Source organism: Podarcis pityusensis (genome assembly GCF_964106645.2).
Source record: "Podarcis pityusensis genome assembly, chromosome: 2".
Lineage (NCBI taxonomy): Eukaryota > Metazoa > Chordata > Lepidosauria > Squamata > Lacertidae > Podarcis > Podarcis pityusensis.
The window spans coordinates 57,612,876-57,636,690 of NC_138029.1; the positions used below are offsets into that span (position 1 = coordinate 57,612,876).

At 40.5% G+C, this 23,815-nt stretch overlaps 1 protein-coding gene across 7 annotated transcripts in view; it reads left to right on the forward strand.

Annotated features, from left to right (window-relative positions):
- Nucleotides 1-23,815, forward strand: part of RAPGEF6 (Rap guanine nucleotide exchange factor 6) — a 140,611-nt gene that overhangs the window by 15,080 nt on the left and 101,716 nt on the right. For 6 of the 7 annotated variants that reach the window (XM_080997077.1, XM_080997081.1, XM_080997078.1 and 3 more), the window contains exons 2-5: nucleotides 6,187-6,257; nucleotides 6,730-6,786; nucleotides 8,486-8,569; nucleotides 19,238-19,307. In XM_080997077.1, coding sequence (XP_080853203.1) covers nucleotides 6,187-6,257; nucleotides 6,730-6,786; nucleotides 8,486-8,569; nucleotides 19,238-19,307 — 282 coding nt within the window. Of the gene's footprint in view, nucleotides 1-6,186; nucleotides 6,258-6,729; nucleotides 6,787-8,485; nucleotides 8,570-19,007; nucleotides 19,122-19,237; nucleotides 19,308-23,815 lie in introns of those variants that run through there. The other variant, XM_080997082.1, reaches the window with a different exon arrangement.

The window sequence follows — 23,815 nt, forward strand, 5'->3', positions numbered from 1 at the left end:
CTCAAAAGAAATAAAGGAAAAACTCAATCTGCAGGACAGTGTAATACTATAAAGACTTCTAGTTATCTAGAACATATGAGATATCTCAAGAACTAATAGAAATGCTTGCTGCCAACTGTCAAAAATGTGGACATGATGCAACAAAGAGATAAGGATGCAGTTGAGAATTTTGCCACACAGACTGTACTAAAACATTCTGGAGGCTTGCAGATGTACACCGTAGCATGCAAAGGGAGAGCTGTGTCAGACGCCAGCAGTAGGAAAAATATGCATGAATTGCCACAAAGTAAATCAATTTTCATGAGCTTGCTGTCTAAATTGACAAAGGAGCAGAGGAAGTACAGTGAACATATGCAAGACAACAACAACAAATTTTTTTAGCAATAATGGTACAAGAATGTTCTCAGCCTTCAATTCATGGGAAAGAAAGGGGGCCTGTGTTACATAGGGACTTAAGGAAACACCAATAAAATTCATGACTGACATTGAAGCACAACTGCATCCATGAGAGAGAATACAGGAGTTACAGCTTAGGGCACAAACTGATATGTGGATCTACAAAAGCTAGTACAGTAGAATGAAAGTGGGGGTGGGGATATCACCTTGTTTGGAGTGCAGTGTTTAGTGCTGATAACAATGAAAAATGGCAAAATCCAGTTTTTAACATGGTAAAGTTCCAACAGTCACTAAACCTAATAATAACCACAATGACTGTACAATCTACAGGAACTCAAAAGGGAATCTTCAGCTAACTTGAGGGCATGGGATGTATACCAGGATGCTACAGGGTCAAGCTAGTTGCAAATACAGTGCTCGTTGTGAATGTCTCATACAACTGGTACCAAGCCAAAAGTCAGTATGAGATTCTGTGTATGGAGATGGTTGAAGAATCTTCAGAATGAGTTTGTTTTGTGGTTGCAGTAGACCCTGCACCCTGCAGTACAAAATAGAGATCCGAGACAAATAATGCAAAAACAAACCTGCCTGTGTACTGCTCAATGGGTTGGATTCAGAGCTTGCTGTTGCTGGCAGTAGCATTCCTTTAGTGAAGTTCCAGTTAGCATGCCCCATTGACAGAAAGGTGGCAGGGGAGGTGATTTTATGCCAACTTTCCTATGCCTCTCAAACACCTGGAGGAGGGTGTTATAAGAAACTGCAGTGGAGGAGGGAAGACAAAACAGGATTCTAATGCTGGATTATAAGGGATCCTTCTGTTCATGTAAGGCAGAGTCTGGATCCAGTCCTATGCCAGTGGAAGCTTCAAAAGAAGTTGAAAGCTGTGTTGTAGAGAATGAGCTTTGTCCCTTCCATCTTTTTGTTGCCTTCTAACACATTCCCCCATTTCCCCCTCTGGCTCTTAATCCTTGTACTGAGAGCAGAACTAAGTATGGTTAGCCTGGATATGGTTACCCTAATAAAGTACCCCAGAGCTACCCTCAGCAGCTTGAATCACTTAATTTTCTTTTCTTTTTATTGTTTTACTTTTTTTCAGTATGGCTTTGAGATTAATGGGTGGTTCATGCAATATTCCCTCCTTCAGTATCATGTGAAAGCTCCTGCACTGCTGTGGAAAAAGCACAAAACGTAAAAACGGCAATTTATTATTTTTTGTTTGTCATAGTTTGTATCCAGCATTTTCTGCAAGGAGCTCAGGGTGTTGTATATAGCATTATCTTAAACCCCATGAGGATTGTTAGACTGAGACCAAAAAATAGTGGTATGGTTCATACGAAGCGTGCTGCAAAAGTACTATGATACGGAACTCATGGGCCGCACATTACCTTGTTGTGCGTGTGGAGGGGGGGGGGGAGAAGCAAGGCCAAAATTTAATGCCCCCTTAGCCTCTGCTTCCTACCCAAAGCTGGCTAAGAAAGGGTTCTAGAGCCCCCCCCATTTCCTTTTCAAAGCTGGGAAAGTACTAACTAGGCTTTGGGAAGGAGGCAGAAGGACTCTAGGATTCTGTCAAATCCCTCATGCCTCCTTCCCATAGCACTGGGCTTTGGAAAGGCGGCTGGAAAGGATGTCAAATGTTGAGGGCTGCCAAAAAAGGCATTGTGGGCTGCTTGTGGCTTTCAGGCCATGTGTTGGACCACCCTGGTTTAGACACTTACTGTATGGCTGTGTTCTTTGTGACAATTGTATGTATGACCTGAATGGAACCTGGCAGAAAAGCATTCAGTGATACCTACTCCAAAGTATGCACGCATAGGATTGCAGTCTCAGCAAGACTTGCCCAAGACACAGAAAGCTTCATGGCCTGAGCAGCCATTTGAACAGATGTAATTTCCTGTGATCCACAGTGGTGGACTGATAGGACTGAATGGTGACCAGCATGGATGGGGAGAAGGATTTATCAAAGGGGGTAAATCTGCACTGTATATTGTCTGTGTTGGTGCTCTTTTTTCAGTGATTTTTATCCAACTCTCTCACAGTTCTTATTCCCAAGCATAACTGATTGACACCACTCTAATATGTTTAATGGAGGCATTCTCTTAAAAAGTGCTCTTTAAGGGTTTCATTTTGTCAAGTGTCAATGTTGAATGAAGTTGCTTGGTCTTCCCACTAGGTGGCTCACACAAGCTACAATTCATCTTGTACTTCAAATGTATAGAATTGTCATATTTTAGAACTAGTTTTTAAAACAATCTGAGAAATTATGGGCAGCAGTCATCAGATCCTAAAGTGATGTAGAACAATATTGTGGTAATAAGCAGATGCTGCTTAAATAGCACAAAATTTAAAATTTGTTTGAAGCAGTACATTAATGTCTAATAAACTTGTGTATGGAGTACGAACAGCAGTTGCTGACCATGGCTTGTTAAGGAGAAGCAAGCTATGATCCAGGTTCAGATGTAATGCCAAGCAAAGCTTCGTGGCTTATTTATTGCTTCTGCTTGCAGTGATTAGAAGCAAAAAGCGACTGACTGGGCAGAGTGCCTGAGTCATCTGTTCATTCATTGGAAGCAACTAACTAACGTTGACTTAGCATGATCTATAAACTAGAGCAGAGGTTTGATTCAAAGCATAGCTCAGTTTCTTAGCTGCTTTGCAACATCAACTCTTGTAGCATAACTATTTGCAGTACAGTTCCAGTGCATATAATTTGGTGCCTTGGAATAGGGAACACTTTTTTGGGCTGATCCTAAACATGTTTAACTAGAATAGAATTCTTCTGAAACCAGTGATACTTGTTTGTATGTATATGAATTTGTTTTAGGTATACTATGCATTAACTAGGAAAGATGTTAGGAAATAACAGGTGTTAGGCGATCCCTCCCTCTTAGGCCTGGGTGGAAGTGCCTGCTGCTGAGCCACTGCCACCTGATTGGCTGAGCCTAGGCAGGTCAGTGTGTGACTGATTCTTCCTTCTCAAACTCTGGTCTTTCTTCTCTTTGTGACCCATCCTATTCAGGCTTCCTTCTCTCAGTAGCAGGGGTGGGAGGGTGCTGAAGACTTTATTCCCTACCCCACCATAACCAAGTAAAAGAAGCCTGTGGGTTTGTGTGTGCCTCCCCACTGGCACTGAAAGAAGGAAGCCCGTTCTCTTAGTGATGTCTAGGGGCATGAAGTGGGGCAAGACTTCTGGGTGGTGATGGGGCAGATGATGGTGAAGGAGAGAAAGCATTTCTGTCCTGCCCATACCTGTGGGAGCAGCAACAGGGGAAGTGTGGAGATGGAGAGGATTATCACAAGCTACGGGGCAGGGAGGTTGGGTGAGATCTGCCATCATGCTTTTCTCCTCTCTTCCATGCTGCACCCCTGCTTGCCACCCCCAATCTGCTGCTCAGGGCATGTGCCCTGTTAGATGCAGAGCTGCAGCAGACTGCAGAAGAGGAATGTGAGGTAAGGTTGAGCAAGAGGAAAAGGGAAGAGAGCTTAGGGAGAGGAGACTAGATTTTAACCACAGCATGGTACTGGGAGCTTGCAGGGACATACTTTTCAGTTCTTAAGATGAGAAAGCTCTATAACAGGGGTCAGCAACCTTTTTCAGCTGTGGGCCGGTCCACTGTCCCTCAGACCTTGTGGTGGGCCGGACTATGTTTTGGAAAAAAAAAAAGAATGAATTCCTATGACCCACAAATAACCTAGAGATGCATTTTAAATAACAGCACACATTCTGCTCATGTAAAGACACGCTGATTCCCAGACCATCCACGGGCCGGACTGAGAAGGCAATTGGGCTGCATCTGGCCCACGGGCCTTAGGTTGCCTACCCCTGCTCTATAAGCTGTGTTTTGGGGTGAGGGGAATAATGCAATATGGATATAGGTAATGAGAAAAAAGTGTTGAAAGGAAGTGGGACCCACTGAGTGGTTTGAAAAGATGAGAAAAGTAGTAGATGCAGTGAAAGGAAGACAAAGCGAAAGTTAGACTGGGTCTAAACTGCACACAGGACTTGTTGAGATAGTTAAGTCAGTGCATTGTTGGCAGGAGGAAGTGGCCAGGCAGTCTGGGGTTTCTCTATCTACAAAGCAGACTGTTCCAGGATTTTTGCAAGTTGTGGCTTCTGCTGTCACTGCAGTGTTGCTTCCTGGCAATGCTAAGGGGATTGTGGTAGAATGAATTTCACTCTCAAATTTTGAATTAAGCATCCAGTACTTTGTCTGAGAAATTCTAGCATGGAAGATGTAACTAAGAAAAATGTCATTTAGAACATCAGGTCCCAAATTAAACACACACACACATTTATGCATATTTATAGATTGTGAGCTTGTGGCACTGACAATGGCACTCCTATGGAAAAAAATGTTTCTGTTTACTGAAGTCAAATTTTATACCACATTTTCCACAAAAAGCATCCACAGAAAGTGACTATCAATATTTTGAAAGACAAAACCAACAGATTGTCAGTCCATCAGACAGACACAGGATGGTAGATTATAATCAGAAATTTATACCAGTTAAATTAGAAGTTAAACAGCTAAATGAAATACTTGTTAGAATGAAAAAGCATTGAGGAGTCCACAAAAAGGTAATATGGAGGGCAGGCAGATCTACCGGGACAGTGAATTCAACAAACTCGGCCAAGCCATCTCTTGCATGCTGTTGCTAAATGTACCTCAGATTTGGGATGGCAATAGAGCTCCTGGTAAATCTTAAAAGACAGACACATTGTATGGCAGGAGACAGTCCTTGGGTATCCTGGCCCTAAATTGCTGTCTGTCTCTTGGAGCTGGCCATATAAATTTTCATGGCTTCTATGACAGGGCATGGATGCTTACAATTTTGCTAGATTTGAAGTTCCAGGTTCCCATTAAAAGTGCAACAAATTTTCTTCATGCACTAGTTGCAGAGAAGACTTGCTAATGCAGTATATTTAAAAACATAAGTGAATACATCTTTCTATGACAGCAGTATTTCTAGGTAGGAAAAACAAGTTGACAAAGAGATGCTGAAAAGGACTAACCCGTGAGATTTAGGTGTTTAGCCATTCACCACTGGAGCTCTAAATCACATTTTGACTAATAAGCTCCCTGACAACTAGCTAACACCAACAGAAGATAAATGGCATTTTAAGCAGTAACTTTTCCTTGGTGATCCGAGCATGACTTTGTTTTATGAGTGGTGAAGCATTCTTGTGTTTGTTACATCCTTTGTATTCCTGTCTGCCATGTGACTAAAAGTTATTAAGCCAATGTTGATGCCACTGAATACATTTTTAAATTAAAAAAAATGAATTGTATGCTTTAGAAAAAATTATTATAAGGTGGTTTACAATAATATGTAAATTAAACAAATTTCTGATGATATACCATTATGGCTTATCAGTGGCACACCCTACCCACATTTTAATCAAAGTTCAAGTGTGAAAAGCTACCTAAGCCTGTGCTCTGTTGTCCTTGGGTTATGAAGTATGTGATCTAATTCTGGCTTAAGTCACCTTTTTCCATCACTTGTAAACTTCTCTTTCCCTTCATTCCTATAAACAGAGCCCTGTAGTGGAAGAGACCTTCAGGTACACAAAAACACTAAAAAATTGAGTCCAATATGTTTTGAACAGAAGTCTTTCTCAAAGGCACTCTTGAACAACCAGTTTCAACCTGGTGTCGGCATACTGTTGATAAAATTTTAGGTTTTCCTTCCCTCTTTATCCCTAGACTGGCACCCTGTCCATTACACTGTACTAACTAATGTACTACACAAAATTCTGTTGCTGAATATAACATTTTATTTTATTCTTTTCAGGAATTAAATACTATCTACTACTATCTTCATGGAATGGACATACTGTCTCATCTCAGGGAGCATCAGTTAAGGTAAGAGCAGCTGGGCTAATGCAAAAGTGATTTTGGCTATGCTGGTGAGAGCATTCTTTGCATTCAGGCTTGCAATACTTGACTGTTTTGAGGTAAGATCAATCTTTCTGATTTTGTAAGTAAGAAAGCATTTGTTCTCCGTTTTCTGCATGGAACCTTTTGTATGATGCATTGTGAAATATAGTATGACATGTTGTTAAAGTAAAAGACTACAAATCGTAATGTGAAAATGATAATCACAATTTGTCCAGGGGTTCTAAATATTGTATTCATTCTTGGGGGATCTGTGTTTAAATCTCAGTACACCGAATTCTCTTAACTTTAATTCCTCAATGATAAAGCGGGAATATTAATTTATTGCCTCCTTGAGCACTGGTATTGCAAAGAGGAGAACTGTATGCAATTAATAGTTCACAATTATCCAAAATATGATAAGCATGCTTCATAATGATACTGAATTTCTTTTTCTCAGAATTATGACTTCCAGTGCACGTTACAAAAGGTACGATGGAAATCAAGTTTTGTTTTGGTAAGTGCACTTCACCATTACCTAAATTGAAAATTTAATACATCTAGGACAGTTTAACATTTATTTAGATTTCCTTAACATAGCTCATAAAACACATTCTTGTGCAATAGTCCCATATTTTTGCTGTGTACTCTCTATGGTTTTGGCGTAAGTCATATGAAAACATTTCAGTACATCACATGTGCAGAGTTAGGGCATGAGATTTCAAGAGATTGCAATTGGCTCAATGGAGCCCTATCTTTTCCTCTCCATTTATTTCTGATCATGGGTGTGTACACAGACAAAGCCATTAAAGGAAACAGGAGGTGTGAGAGCATCTTGTGTTTCCACTCCACTCCTTTCTACTTCATGCTTAGATAGAAGCAAGGTAGGTAGAAAGCTGTCTAGGGCTATGCTTCCTAGTAACACATACTTACTAATAACACAAATGTTCCCTTCTGCTGCTGGTGGTAGGGTGGGATGTTGTAGGGAAAAACAGGAGTGTACTGAGATTATGGAATTATTCACACAGATGCTGTGCCTTCAGTTGACTGGACATGTCCTATTTGATAGTCATTTAGTAAATTATAAATACTAATACTCAACATTTATGTAGTACTTTCAAGTTTACATATACAGTGGTACAGTTGGCCTTGGTGAAGAATTGACGTTTTCATCCCCAAAAAGTTTTTGATTTGAGTTTCCACTGAAATGAGGCTGCATTTTAATGTTGTACTTTAATCTTGTTTTTAAGTTGTATTTTAATCAATTGTTTTTATACTTTTTGTTAGCCACCCTGAGCCCGGTCTTGGCTGGGGAGGGCGGGGTATAAATAAAATTTAATATTATTATTATTACTATTATTATTATTACTACTATTATTACTATTAAGATTATTACTATTATTATTACCTCAGGTTACAGCCGCTTCAGGTTACAAACTCTGCTAACCCAGAAATTGTACCTTGGGTTAAGAACTTTGCTTCAGGATGAGAACAGAAATTGTGCTCCGGTGGCGTGGCAGCAGCAGGAGGCCCCATTAGCTAAAGTGGTGCTTCAGGTTAAGAACAGTTTCAGGTTAAGAACGGACCTCCAAAACGGTTTAAGTTCTTAACCCGAGGTACCACTGTACTTTCAATGCATTATAATCCTTACAACAACCCTGTAAGCTAAATCAGAAGTGTTATCCCCCATATTTCAAATTCTGAGGCCTAGAGACTCAGAGGGAGTGGCTTGTCTAATGCTGCCTATTGATTTAATAGCAAATACAACATCTGAACCAGACACTTCTGATTCATACTTGGTTTTGTAGCCACTTTACTACACCACGTTTCTACCCTTTCTTTAAGAGCTGCCCGGAAGACCCAACTGTTACCTTAGCTGTCACCAGAAGGTTCAGAACCAAATCCTTTTTATTTGTATACTGTTTCTTTGGCTCAAGCAAGTTATGAATTCAAAGGAATTACACTACTCTCAAATTTATTTACCTTCTGTGACTTGTCCCCAAAAAGAAACTGACACCTTGGGACAGAGCTCCCATGTTTAAAGAGCTTTACCACTTGTTATATATTTGAGAGGCTCTCCTTTTCATGTTTGAAATTTGCCCAGATAGGGCAGTGAATGGCGAAAGACATGCTTTTAAAGCTTTGATTATATGTTTTAGATATATAGTGCACTTCACACTGATAGGATGTAGCTAATACTTGTTCCTTTTCTTTAGCTCAGACACTATTGCAAGATGCTGGTATATTCTTCTTTCTGGATCTGTGCTTATGAAGGACTCCATGTTTTTGCCACCTTGCAGGTATGTAAGAAGTTAGCATCTTCTTTAGTACGGGGGGGGGGAACCCATAAACCTGGATGCCTAGTTAAATACATATTTTATAACACTAGATTTTCAAGTATGTAGTACCTAATTTTGATAAGCTATATGGTAAATCTTTCCTCCTCTTGTTCAGATATTGTTTCTGAACTTGGATAATTGGCATAAACTCTACATTTTCCTCCAGTTTCTCTTCCTGTTTGGTCCATCCATCTTTAAATTTCCCCCAAGGATAACTGCCAAGAGTACTCATTGTTCACTCCTTTTCTGCCTTTAAAGTCAGACATGGGGAGTCTGAATGGGAGCTAGTGGTTGTTACCAGCAAGCTCTGTGCATGGCTCCCTGTTTCCTTTGTGTTAAAGGTAAGCATAAATCCTTTGCATAGTTTGACATGTTAGCCGCCATTCACGACTTTTTCTCTTGAGCAGTGTGTATGGCACTTACTCTGCCTGAGTAGAAAATGTAAAGCAGGGCTACTAGTTTATAGCCCCGCCCCCAGTCCTATAATGTCTTAGACAAGATGAATGAATACACGTTCAAAATAATTGATTTAGGTTTCCTTGATAGCATTAATCTTTGGAAGTGATAGTTGTGTTTGCTTATGAACATTGAAGTAAATGATTATTAGCTTCTGCCTATTAGGGAATATGAATTTATCTTGTCTATATAGCATGAATTGCACCACATTTTTTATCCTTTATCACAAGGTAGATAGTAGTAGAGCTGTTCTGATGCAGTAGCACCCAGGCTGTGTTGAACTGTCCACAAGAGTTTTTCAGGTAGCTGCTTTTTGTAGCAATTAAATTATTGCATAAAGATTCATTGAGTCGGCAAACTAGGTTTCATCATCTTAAAATTCTAAATAGAGTGAACAAAAACACAGTATAGCATGTGCCTCAAACTGGATTATACCTCCCAGCCACCTTTCTGCTCCCCAGCTGTTCTAGATGGGGCATTATAAAAAGAGGTGCTCCTTCAGGTAACAGTTTCCCAAGCTCTTTAAGGCTTTATATTAAACTAACACCTTGAAATTTGGCTCAGTGATGTACTGACAGATCTTTAAAAGCCAGTGGCACATGATTGTGTGCACAAAAGCCCATCAACACTCTGGTTGCTGCATTTTGTACCTGGTGCACTTTTTGAACAGTCTTCAAGAGCAGACCCAGGCAGAGTGAATTGCAGTAGTCTAGCCATGAGATTATTAGAGCACGGATAACCATGACTAGGCTATCTCAGTCCAGGAATGGTGGTAGATAGCAAACCATCTGTTGCTGAAAAAAGGCTCTCCACATCATCCATGCCACTTTGGCCTTAAGTGACAGTAGATTACCACATTCTGTATACTTTGACCCACTGTCACTCTCAGAAACTAGCCCTGTAGATAGGAGTGAAACCACCAAAACATCATGCCCTCAACCCCTAAACCACAGGGCCTCCCCGTATCATAGCTGATAAAATGAAAAGCTGCCAAGGAAGCAAGGAGAAGCAAAAGGGTTACACATAGGTAAATGAAAGCAATTACAGTACTAAAATAAGGCCTGAAGCCCAATTGAAATGGGTCAAGATAATCAGCTTCCACCAAGCACTCTTAAAGTTGCATGGCCACCACTCTCTGAAGTTCTCTGTAATTACTATTCTCTGTAATAATTGTGAGGGTCCTCTTACTGGCCAGTCTTCTGGGTCCAGCATGTCCTTCAATCTAGCTGATACCACAGTGAAGAACTAACTCTCCCTGGACTCACCCAGTCAGTCTTCTGCTAGATGCACAAATCAAGAAGGGCAAGGGGTTGAGATCACAGATGAACACTTTCAGGCATTTTGTCTATATTTTGGTGCCTCTGCTCACCCAAAAGAGACCAGATAAGAACATAAGAACAGTCTGCTGGATCAGGCCAGTGGCCCATCCAGTTCAGCATCCTGTTCTCACAGTGGCCAACCCTCCAGACTGAGCAGGATTCAATGCAGCATTCAGAGCTGCAGTTGGAAAGGAAAATGAGAAAAACTCACTGTACCGTAAGTTATTTCCAGTTTTATATAGGGCTCTTTGGATCCTGGCATTTGCTGCTGTAGCAAATAATAGATATTGCTGCTCCTAGACCTAGAGTGAAACTTGCCTTACATTTAATGGGTGACTGTACTGAGGAAGGTTATTCTTTGAAGAAACCCAATAAAGATACCTAACAGATGGTTCTTGGAATTACGGTGTGAAAAGGAAGTGGGTCGGTTCATTTTCAACCAGACTGTACTTGAACATAATAGTTTTAAGGAGCCATCATGGCAAGGGCAGCACTGTATACTCGAGTAAAGGTTGTTCATTGATTCCTAAAATTCTTAGTATCCTGGATTTGTTGAATTTGTTCTGTGGTGTTTGTATTGTTCTTTCTTTCGACACATCTATCTGAACATAAAATAAGTGTGTTCATACAAACCTAGCTTGTGGTGGAATAGTGTTTACTTTTAACACTTTCTTCAATATACTGTGTGGCAAGCATTGAAGAATTTATTCATAGTATGTTCATGTAAGCCCATTTTCTACTTTATTATGCTAAATAGCCAACACTACTAAATGAGATGCTGCTGTTGCCATTTGTTGCCAGCATGACAGCTTCACCCATAATCGTGGGAGCATTTCAGATATATCCTATGTATTCTTTTCTGCACTAGTTCTTTTCTTGTGAAGGAGTTGCATAAGTATCTTCCCACTTTATCTGGAAGCTTTTAGTGAAGCATAATTTCCCCCCACGTGTGTAGGTGTTCACTTTCAGGCAAATGTACCTTAGAGCCTGGATTTTTGCTAAAGTGGAGGATACCCATTTTCTTGTGTTCTTTTCTTTAATAGCACTTTCCCCCATTTCATTTTGAACATTGTTTACAGACTTTCTAGTTCTGTAAATAATGTGATGCTTTTATCTCACTGATTGCCACTAAATGTGGAGAAATAAAAGTTTTTATATTTCACTCCAGGGACACCGCATGTGAAGTATGCCGCTAACCTATGGATTATGTGGTTGTGATATCCCTTTATAATTCCACTATCACTATAAAACTTAAATAAAACTTTCCCCTTGGTGTTCTAGTCGAGGCTGTGCCCCATGCACCCGCCTTGGGCACCGTTAGCTTACTCCCTGCCACCGGCTCAGACTCGAGGAAGGATAGGAGGATTCCCTAAGGAGGATTTGGAGCTACCTTTCGTAAGCAAGGAGCACCTTTCCTCCCTAGTGCTGTCCCTAGCTATGTTAGTTAAGGTCACTCGTAAGTGGTGCAACACCCTCCTCCAGTGGATCAGAGCCCACCCCCGAGTTGGGAGCTCTGTTATTTGATCCTCAGATCTGCACTTTTTTAACCAGGATAAAATAGTGCTTAGAACTGATCCATCATTCTTGCTCAAGGTAAGCTTGGTTTTTTGCAAATGGAGGTATGTGCGCACAAATGGAGGGCACTCCATATTTTTATTTGGATAGGTTTGTGTCTGTAAGGAATTTGGACGCCTTCTTTGTATGATTTTGGGAGAAGTTCTTTAGTGAGAAGGTGACAGCATCCACACTGTCTTAGTGGCTGAGGAGGTATGTAGTTCTTGTGTATCAGTCTCTTGAAAATCTCCTTGGGCCCATTTGGGGGTAGCATTGGTTTTTATATACAAAGGTCTTGGAATGCTCTCTGGGAGCCACAGGAAAAAGGGATGTTCCAATCCGCAGGCGGGAAAAAGCCATTGCACACAATTGCTTTTCAACTTCAATTTCTCTGTCTTATAATGAGTTTCCTTATTGGTCCAAAAATTCTCAGGTAGTAATTCTTTCCATGTGTGTTTGTTCTTCAAATAGAACAGAGATGCTTGGTTTTTTTTTCTTGTGAATCTCTCTTTCAGTAGTAAATTAAATATTTAGTATTTCATATTTACTATAAATAGTCACGTCTTCTTCTTTTTTTTACAAACCCAGCCACCTCACAAATGGTAATTTTTGAAATGAGGGAGCAAGGAATTATTTGTTGGAAATGTCTGGTTTGGTTGAAGAGTAATTATCTTGGTGTGTTTTCATTTTTTGAGGAAAGTTATGATATCTAATGTATATCTTGTGGATTTCACATTTTCATATGGGAATGCAGGCATCAGTCTGGGAGTTAGGAAATCATATGCAGGAATGCTTCCTTGTGGCATTCACAGTCCTACTGAAGATACTGCACCCAACAGAATCACATTCATAAGGGAAAGCTGAATGTGGGAAAATGTAGGATTAGCAGTCTGAGACCTGCCAAAGGTGCTTATCAGTTTTATTTCCCAATCCATTAATCAGCTAAGTTAGAATGCTGTGTTCTGAATTTATTTGCGTATTCCAGTTTATGCGGTTTGTGAAATTGGCTGGGAATCGTTTCTATTGTATATTGTTTTACTATTGGAGTAGCAGATTATAAATGAAAAATGATGTGGTTTTATTAAATTATGTAGTTCAGAAGGACTTCCTGATCGTTTCCTATTGTAGCTTGGCATTTTTAAAAAAAAAAAAATCTTGAGTTTTGTAATTCTGGCATAAGTACTTGTATTCTGGGATATACAAATATAGAAGGAATAGCTGTTGCATAACAATGCATGGCAGGAACTGGAGTTTTAGTGAGAAGATGGATGTAATCTGAGTAATAAACATTTTGTGAATTCCTTCTCAGTGATTTAACTGCATGTGGTGGATTCAATTGTTCTCTGGTGCTTTTTTCTTGTTTTTATCTGTTATTTAAAGCAAATTTAATGTTGTTTAATTGAAATAAATTACAGCTTTTATTATTTTGTTCCAGGCAACCGCTAAGTCAAAAGATAAAACTGTAGTTGTTAATAGAATTGCTGAGCATTACTCTGTGCTCGTAGCTTAGAAGTCCACAGAACTCCCAACCTGCTATTTGAGACCTTCTAAGTTCACAGAGATTGTGATGAAGCACAGACCAGTTTTTCCCTTTAAAAATGAGTCCTACAGTCAAAAGTTTCTTTTTATATACTTTACTGGTTTGAATTGTCCAGCCATGCCATTGGATTCAGGTATTTTGTAGTATTTTAAGAGTCCAATATAATCCTTTTGTGCTGGTTGTGACAAGAAATATGCTTTTGAAAGCCAATCTTGTCAAAAGAACTGAAGTGCCTCTTTTGTTTGTTAATATTATTTATACTGTATAACAACAACAAAAATATCGATTGGCTCTCTAAATCAAAGCAAACAAAATTAAAAACATGCAAACAACAAAAACTGCCATAAGATGAAATGCATCATTAAAACAGAATAATATAAGATCAGGAATGAACAGAGAATCTAGTTCACTGAAACTAAAGCAGTTATGTTTAGCAATATTTTAAAGGCTGCTTCAGACTGTTCAGTTTCTGTAGAGCCTCACCACATGTTTGATGCTCCACACTCAACTTGTAGCTGCTTGACTTCATGGAGGCTCACTGAGAGTGGACTGCTTCAGCTAAGTTCCTTCTCTTGCCTCTTTTACCCTCTCATTGAGATACATTGTCATTTTTTGCCACCATTTACCATACTTCCTAAGACTACCTTCCTGTGAAAGGTAGTTCAGGCACAGAAAGCTGCCTTATATAGTGAAGACAGATGCAAATAATTCATTTTCTGCCATCTTGTTTTGACCTCCTTGCCATCCAGTGGTCCTGTTGACTCTCTTAGTTGATTTCCCAAACTTAGATCTACATGGAAATGTAGGATGTGATCTACTAAGTGCTGGTTTTATGGAACTTCCTTATGGACATTACTTGTAGATCTCCTATAGTTGTCACTTATGTGAAGCCTAAGCCTTTTGAAGGGGTAAATAATGGAATATGGAGGCTTTTTGTCTTTTGCTTCTTGTGGGAACTGTAAAATGTTTGCGCTATAGATACTGCAGTTTTTCTTCAAGGTCATAAAAATTATAATAACTCTCAGGTATGAAACCTTTTCTGCAATCTAATAATGAAAAGCCTAAAAAAAGAGAGATTTCTTAAGATGTATGTAGCACCACAGAGACTGGGGATAAGAAACCGATTTCCTCAAGCACGAGAAAAGGAACTTTTAAGTTGGCAGGGCATGGAGGGCAGCAGGGAAAGAAAAAATGTTCAAGCTTAACAAATGCATCCTGCTTAGTGTGTCAGCATGCATGCAATATTTTTTCTTCCACATACATATGTGTGAGTATTTCTCTTGAAGTAGAAGAGAGGTTAAAGCGTCAGGGGAACAGAGCACAATAATGCACTGAAGCAAGAGCATGTACTAATTGAAAAAGGTTCTATTATAATAGAAAGCTTTGCTCATGTTAGTATAGTAACTTTTTGATGCCTTAGCAGATTGCTCCCAATGATCATTTCTTTAAACTGCAAACACCAGACTGAGCTGTAATATTCAAACAAGAAGGCGCTGGTTTTTTTTTGAAGGTTGAGGTTGTTCAGTAGAGCTGAGGATGCTATATCTGGGTCAATATTGTCTACACTGACTGCCAGGGACCTTCAGTGGGTTCAGTTGAGGTTTTGTCATCCATACTGTAGTTAGATGATTGTTGGAGTATTTCCAATGAAATTAATGGACTCAAGTTACTTGTCCACTGATGTCATTGGGTCTACTCAGAGTATGACTATCATTGAACATTCTATATGTACCAGCCCTTGTTGCAACACTTTTAATGCAAACCCCTCACAAGTAGATGATAAAATGTTTTAATAACCGTTAATGTGGTATATATTACTATTTCTGATAATTTCAGAAAATATGCTTCTGGAATATATATCCTATGATTTGATTCATTAATTCTGTACATCGTCCAATTTGAAACATATTTCTTGTTTAGTCCAGTATATGACAAAGTTTTAACAAGGCTGCCTTTTCAGTGGTAGCCCCTGAGCTATGGCACTCCCCACCCCCCAATTTTATATAGGTTTTAACAGCAAGTCAAGACTCTTTGCACTGGTTTTTGGTGAGATGGGGCATTTTTACTTACCCCACTTGTTGCTGCTTATGTGTGCTGCTGCTTTACTATATTTTACTGTGGTTTTTAAGTATTCTTCACTAGAAGCTTGTTAGTGGAAGGTTTGCAATACATGTTTCCTTAGAAGTAAGTTTCACAGAGTTCAGAGTACCGTATTTTTTGCTCCATAGGGCGCACCTGACCATAGGGCGCACCTAGTTTTCAGAGGAGGAAATCAAGGAAAAAAATAGGATCTCCCCCCCCCCCAAGCTCTGGAAACAGCGGACAGGCTGCAGGCAGCCTGTGCGCTTCTCCCAGACCTTCTCCCTGCTTTTGCGGGAGGTGGGGGAATTCCCCCATCTCCCGCAAAAGCCCACAGGAGCCACGCACCCTTTAAGGAGTGCACGGCTCCTGCGGGCTTTTCTACGAGGAGGGAGAAGGGACTGACGAGGCCAGTCAGTCCCTTGTCTCTCCTCGGGGAAAAGCCAGCAAGAGCGGTGCGCTCTTTAAAGGGTGTGCGGCTCCTGCGGGCTTTTCTACGAGGTGGGAAAATTCCCCCACCTCCCGCAAAAGCCCGCAGAAGCCGCACGCTCTTTAAAGGGTGCGTGGTTCCTGTGGGCTTTTCTACGAGGTGGGAGAAGGGACTGATGCGGCTAGTGAGTCCCTTCTCCCTCCTGGGGAAAAGCCCGCAAGAGCGCACGGAGCTTGTGTGCGGCTCTTGGGGGCTTTTCCCACCTGCCTCCCCCCTGCATTTGCTCCATAGGACGCACAGACATTTCCCCTTGCTTTTAGGAGGGAAAAAGTGCGTCCTATAGAGCGAAAAATACGGTAGCTTGATCCCAAGAATTGCCAGGTGGGGTATGCTGAACTTTTTCCATTCCTGCCTGCTCTGTTCTGTAACCCTTGCCTTGGCAACAAGAGTAGCGTATGGTACAGTATAACCTGGGTACTGCCTACTTGCCTCTGTAATGCACATCCTTGCCACCCAAGCTGGTTTTTTACTTCTATCTCCTAGCCAGACGCTAACACTAAAAGAAATCTGGAAAAACAGGGTGGAGTTATCCTTCTGCAGAGATTAATATGTGTTTGTAAAAAGGATTAAGTACACTACTGCCCCTGCATATGAGTAATCCAGAAGGCATTGAGTTTTGCTAGTATAAAATGTAGTTCTGTGTCCTGTCACCATTTCAACTTTTGGAGATCCCCACTCTGACCCGCTTATTTCAATATAAATCTCACTTCCTGTGCTTTATTACAAAGAGGTGCATTTAGTCATATTTATAAGTTTCACAGTTAACACATTTGAGGGCTCTGTGTTCTGTGATAGATTATTAAAAAGAGATTTGACAGTTCTAATTACGATGCTCTTGCCTCCTACTGATCATGATCATAATTCTTTATCACTATGACTCTTAGTATTAAAACTTATCATTTTGAAAGAACTGAGGCATTCTTAGAATAACTTCAGGAAACATCTGTTCTTGATGAATCACATCTGTATTTTCTGGCATTTTTTTAAAATAAAAAAATATTCTGGAGTTTAAACTTTCCCTGCATGGTGACTTGATCACACCCATTTTCATACTATCTGAGTATGTGTTGTGTGTTGGCTGCACAACACTATTTTAAAGAAAAAAGGCCTGAATAAGAGATCTTAGCTGAACTTGAAATATTTAGGAACTAATAAGATTTTCTTAATAACTCACAAAGTTCTGTAATACGCATAATAATCAAACAATTATGCATTCTCACTACCCTGATATTGAAACGTCAAATGATTAATTGGGTATTTTGAATTAAATAAATAATGAAAATTTCAAGAAAAGGAAGGGAACTACAGCAAACAAAATATTTAAATCTTCACTGTAACTTACCATATTTTTCGCACCATAAGACACACTTTTCCCCTTTAAAGGGAGCGCGGCTCTTGGGGGAGCCTTCCTGCGCAGCGATCTCTCTTGCTGTCCTGGCTTTGCCGTGCGAAGCCTCTTGAGGGCAGGGGGAGCCTTCATCCCGCTGCCCTGAAGAGGCTTTGCACGGCTATCACAGAAGCCAGATCCCACTTGCTGTTCTGGCTTCTGGGATTCAGAATATTTTTTTTCTTCTTGTTTTCCTCCTCCAAAAACTAGGTGCATCTTATGGTCTGGTTCATCTTATAGAGTGAAAAATACGGTATGTCTTTGATGCTTACCTGGTTTCCTTGTGCTGTATTTCACACATTTTTGGAGGTGTGGTAAGATGTTTGCTCTCAATTTCATCATCAATAAGGAGACCAAATCTAGTTCCATGTGATTCAAGCGATCACACAGAGCAAGCTGTTGATTGTGGTATTTTGATTACTGTAGATGAAAGCCAATTTGACAAATCCATGCAAATAATTACTTGTGTTTTATGAGAAGAAAATAAACACTGTATCAGCAGGGATCATAAAGAGAAACATAATATGCCAGGAAACCTTCACACATTCAAATGCAGCTTTAAGTCTTTCACACCTCCCTCAGCTGGGGGATAACTAACAAAATTTCCAAGGGACACTTCTGTTTTTTCTGTCCAACTAGAGAATTTCCCCTTGCTCTAAGATGTTCTGCTGTGTTTAGTAGTGACCATGGTGTTTATCATACCATATAGGCAGTTATTCCAGTTCTTTGGCTCCTTGCATGCACGGGAGCTGTACTCCAAAAACAGCTTGTTGTTGTCCTCGTCACAGTCGTGTCGTGTCTTGTGTGGGTGTTAGGTTCTAGTGGTGATGATGATGGGGAGCGGTTAGTGCATAAAGCCAAAATTGTGTCAAAACCACTCCAAGGAACCGCTACCGTGCGAACAATCTTACTTTTTGGCACAAGTATTTCCCAGAACACTAAGCAAGGCAGAGAGATAAAAAGTGCTTTCTGTTGCAGGAAAACCTGGTGTGCAAAGAACTGTTAAGCGCTCTGCCTTGCGTTTGTGTGATATCAGCTGGTTTGCTACCTAGCGCAGAAAGCTGTGATCATGCAAGTTAAATGCGCAGCAGTTGTGATTCTACTGTGTTTCCATGTATAGACCACTTGATAGCTTTAGATCTTGAAGTGGGTTACAGTAGCTACACTTGCATAATATATATCCACAATAAGAGCAATAAAAACAATTTAAAATTATTTACATTAAAAATACATGAACAGTATCCGTAATAACAATATCAGGAAAGTCGTAAAGCATTACAAGGCAGAAAAATGTAGACTCCCTAACCAACATAAAACACACTGTTCATGTAGCCACTCATCCAACCACACTCACTATCTGTTCCCACAACCACTATGATCATTCACTCCTTCATATGGTACCTCTATCAAGCAGCCATTCATGGGCAAACCACTCACTCTCAACATAATTACAACCCACATACCAAGGATTGCTGCCAAGCATATACATATAAGAGTGTCTTTCCATCACTGAAGAACTAATGGTCTTATGCCCCACAGGCTCATCAATACTCTTCTCACATCTTTCACTTGGGAGTGGCTCAGTTCTATGCCACAAAAATCTCTGATGGTTGAACAAGCTGCATAATGTGATGGTGCATCAAAAACACATATTGCCCCTTTAATAGGCATGTGAAATACAATCAAAGGTACTGTTTCACAGTGTGCTGTTACTAGTATTCCTATAATTCATCCCTACTCTGTTTGATTTTGTTGCTTACTATTCATGTGTAATAATACTTTCCTTCTTCTTTTTTCTTCTCAGCTTTGGCAAGCAGTCTGGAGGAAAACGAGGTTGCGAGTGTATTGTATTGGAGCCTTCTGAAATGATTGTGGTAAGGATAGACTTTTAAAAACCAGTGTGCATAGTCCCCCTTGAAATAGTCATGTTCACTTTGGCTGCAGTTCTAGAGAATTCTATCACAAATCTTACCATGGCTACCATCAATGAGTGGTGTGCTAGTGCATATTGCTGAAGCACTCCTGTCTTGCTCTGCATTTTCCGGAAACAGGAGCAACAAACCCATGAGTCTTGACTCACTCTTTGGGGTGTTCCTCTCCTGACTATGGTAATAAACCAAGGTTTGTTCTTGGCTTACTGGTGGCAGCTTGTTTGGCAGAAACAAACTAGGAGTGCTAGTTTGTTGCTGCCAGCACCAAGAAGGAGAAAGTGAAATGGGAGTAATTTAATAGTGTGCACTTAGCACACTGCTCATTCATGGTAACCCAAGATTTATGGCTTACTGTGACGTATGAACAGAGTGACTGTTATCTTCTTAATGAATGCTTCCCTATCATTATGGACACCATGCTCAATATGTCTCAGCTAAACTGTTTGTGTGTTTGCTGCACTATGGCACTACTGGCCCACAATCCTGTTATGTTCTACAGGTATTCTGATACCTTTTCTCCTTTCTCTAAACCATGGGTAGGCAAACTAAGGCCCAGGGGGCAGATCAGGCCCAATCACCTTCTAAATCCGGCCCGCGGACGGTTTGGGAATCAGCATTTTTTTTCATTAGAATGTGTCCTTTTATTTAAAATGCACCTCTGGGTTATTTGTGGGGCCTGCCTGGTGTTTTTACATGAATAGAGTGTATGCTTTTATTTAAAATGCATCTTTGGGTTATTTGTGGGGCCATAGGAATTTGTTCAATTCCCCCCTCCCAATATAGTCCAGCCCCCCACAAGGTCTGAAGGACAGTGGACTGGCTCCCGGCTGAAAAAGTTTGCTGACCCCTGCAAGTCTAAACAGATAACTAATGCTCCTCTGCTTTACCTAACTTCTGATGTTATTTAATTTTATTCTGTTTTTGTTATTCAGTAGTACATTTATGTCAGCCGCCCCCAAACTGATGCCCTCCAACCAGAGTCAGCATGGTTAATGGTCAGAGATGACCTCAGGGTCAAGGGTACCAGGCTGGTGGAGGCTGACACACCTAGCGCTTCATAACTTCTATTTGCTTTGGAACTTGTAAAATGTCATATATCTTTGTGTAGGCTGAGAGATGTGTGTGCACATGTATGCATGTGTACACTTAACTTGGGAATTGAAGCAAGACATCTTGACCACTTTGAAATATTTAAAAAGATACTGAAATGGAATTCTACAGCACATTCACTGAGTGTGGGTAGGAACTTCCCATCTGCAGTACTGTACAGAAAAATGGATTAAGCTGCTAAACTGTAAGAGCAGTTCAGAAATAAAATACCCTCCTTTCTCTGGATCTTAATCTCTATCTTATAAAGAGCTTTGCTTAAAAAAAAAGCCTTTCATTTTTAAAAACCTAAGATATGGCTTATGAAACCTGAGCTTTTGAAGTTGTATTAATGCTTACTGCCCAGTGCTGATGCTTTGATATATACCTATGACCTATTCTTTTCTTTTTTTTGCCTCCTTTTGTGTATTGCCAGAAAGTTTAGGTTAAAGCTGGATCATGTAAGATGTTACTGAAAATATCAACCGCCTTATTTTTTCTGTGGCTGTATTGTTAGCGACATTTACATGGAATATTGCCTTTGTATGGGTCACTTTAAGCCATTGCTTCCTTGAACTCAAATCTGTTACAGCAGTCACCATATTTTTTTGGTCATTTGTGGGGTTTTTTTGGTATTACTCTTTGATCCAGCCTTTTGATTCTTGGATATATTTCTTGTCTACATCTGTAACGGAGAGGAAGGAGCCCATAAATTTTGATGTTCTTTCTTGGAAATGTGCTCCTTTTTGTTCTGAAAGTAATTGTGCACAGTGGGAAGATAGGATGCATTTCTTATATTGGGTTTTTATTTCTATCACTTTTTAATACCAACATATTAAAAGTCATGGTGGCTTTCTTTGGCAACCTGGAGTTCTGATTACTCCTCACAGATGGCTTCTGCTACCGTCATACGCAAACCCTTCTTTGTTTCTTTTGGGGAACAACTTGTAGTTGCTCTGTTTGCAGCACTGAAGGATGCAAAATGCAGACTGCTATCCTCCTGACCCCCAGCCCTCAGAAGGCAGGGAAAGTAGCACAGAAGGTTACCCTAATGGTTGTGCTCAGGGAACAGTATTAATGTCTTGGTTTAATTGATTGTATTGCAAGCCACTCTGAGAGCCTTTTTTGTCTGAAGTATGGGGTAAAAGGTAAAGGTAAAGGGACCCCTGACCATTAGGTCCAGTTGTGACCGACTCTGGGGTTGCGGCGCTCATCTCGCTTTATTGGCTGAGGGAGCCGGCGTACAGCTTCCGGGTCATGTGGCCAGCATGACTAAGCTGCTTCTGGCGAACCAGAGCAGTGCACGGAAACACCGTTTACCTTCCCGCTGGAGTGGTACCTATTTATCTACTTGCACTTTGACATGCTTTTGAACTGCTAGGTTGGCAGGAGCAGGGACCGAACAACGGGAGCTCACCTTGTTGCAGGGATTCGAACCGCCAACCTTCTGATCAGCAAGTCCTAGGCTCTGTGGTTTAACCCACAGCGCCACCCACGTCCCTATGGGGTACAAATGCACTAAACAAATAAAATATTTCTTTTGCTCTCTGTATGCATTCTGGCCTTAAAAGTAAGAGGAATGGGAAGTAATACTGGGTGACACATTGGGCTCACTACTGTCCTATCAGACTGAATGCATGGCTCTTTCAGACTTTGATTCAAGCAGGGTGGGGTTGGAGAGGGGAACTTTTTTCTCTCAAGGACTGGATTTAGGGTGGGTGGGTTTCATGCCAGTGGTGGGCAGGGCCCAAGCCAAGTTGTTTTCTTTTCTCCCTGCCACCTCTCCCCTCCATTTTTTTACTTGCTTATCACCTGCATGAAATTAGACCTAGCACCACAGGTTGCCCACCCTGGGCTTAAACAATGGAGCTTTGCCATCTAGGCTTACAACTTTGCATAGCACATTTTGCCACCTGGATGCCTATTGAGGCAACTAGTGCAATTGAATACAATGGTACCTCGGGTTAAGTACTTAATTCGTTCTGGAGGTCTGTTCTTAACCTGAAACTGTTTTAACCTGAAGCACCACTTTAGCTAATGGGGCCTCCTGCTGCCACTGCACCACTGCTGCATGATTTCTGTTCTCATCCTGAAGCAAAGTTCTTAACCCGAGGCAATATTTCTGGGTTAGCGGAGTCTGTAACCTGAAGCATCTGTAACCCGAGGTACCACTGTACATATATCCTTGAATTTGGTTGCCATTGCTAATGGCCCATTTTTAGAATTGTTGCAGCTACTGCTATGTCCTTTGCTGTCTTTGTTTTTAGAAATGTTATACTGTTACTTTATTCTGCTGTATGATTTCAGCTTTCTTGTATGGAATGTTTTATTGGTTAGTTTTTGTTAAATTTGTAAGTTACTCTGCCTAAGAAGCATTGGAAATCTACAGTGCCCAAGAAGCATTGTAGTATAGAAAGCAAGAGAAATTGTCAACAAAAGCTGTTTCTTATAGAGATTTCTCAGTTCCTTTGACTGTATTTTTCAACTGCATAGTACTGGCAATATCTGAAGGAAGCAGGTGGGCGTAGTTACTATAGTTCCTGCTAGCAGTTCATTGTATTTGCCTTTCTGGTAACAAACATACTTAACCTTTTGCTTTCATAGTATTCAGCCTGTGTTGTGTATAAAAAAAAACCTTGTTTCAACTGGAAAACTGCTTTGCATAGGTCCATAATTTCCTAAAAAACTATGATATATTTCCACTTGTGAACAGAATAATAGTGCTTGATTGTGAAGGTACTGAGGGTCCACAGTTCTCACTGAAAAACCTATGAACTTAAGATATTTTTAGTCTTTCAAAGGGTTTGGGCTACATGGCAATGACCTTTCCTATTCAGATAGTAAAGTACTAGAAGTGGTTTTGGGGATTCTAGATTTGGTGAACTACAGAGTGAGCTTGGAGAAAATGTTTTGATATATTGGTGGTTGCCAAGCTTTTTGGCTGTCAGGGACATATGCAAATCAGAGACGCTGTCTTGGGCATCCCCGCCCCCAAATAACCTACCATACACCACAGCCTATTATTTTAGCTACAATAGAATTCTTCTCTCAAGCTTATTTTCAGCAGGGGATTAAGAACCTGCAGGTGCCAGGGAAGGCCTCTGTGGCACCTCTACTATATACAAATAATGAACTCATTTCACAAGTGCCAGTCTGTGCCTTATATCGCATCATAAGCACAAAAAAGGGACATACCAGCAGGCTTGAAGAATAATAGACTTGAAAAAGTGTGTGTGTGTTGTAATGTGTATTGTGTATGATCCATGAAGTGTAGTAACCTGTACTTTGTAATCTCTTACATGCTTTTTAAAAAACTTTGTACTCAGTCGTCACTACCTGAACAGCTTCTGGCATGAGATAATGAC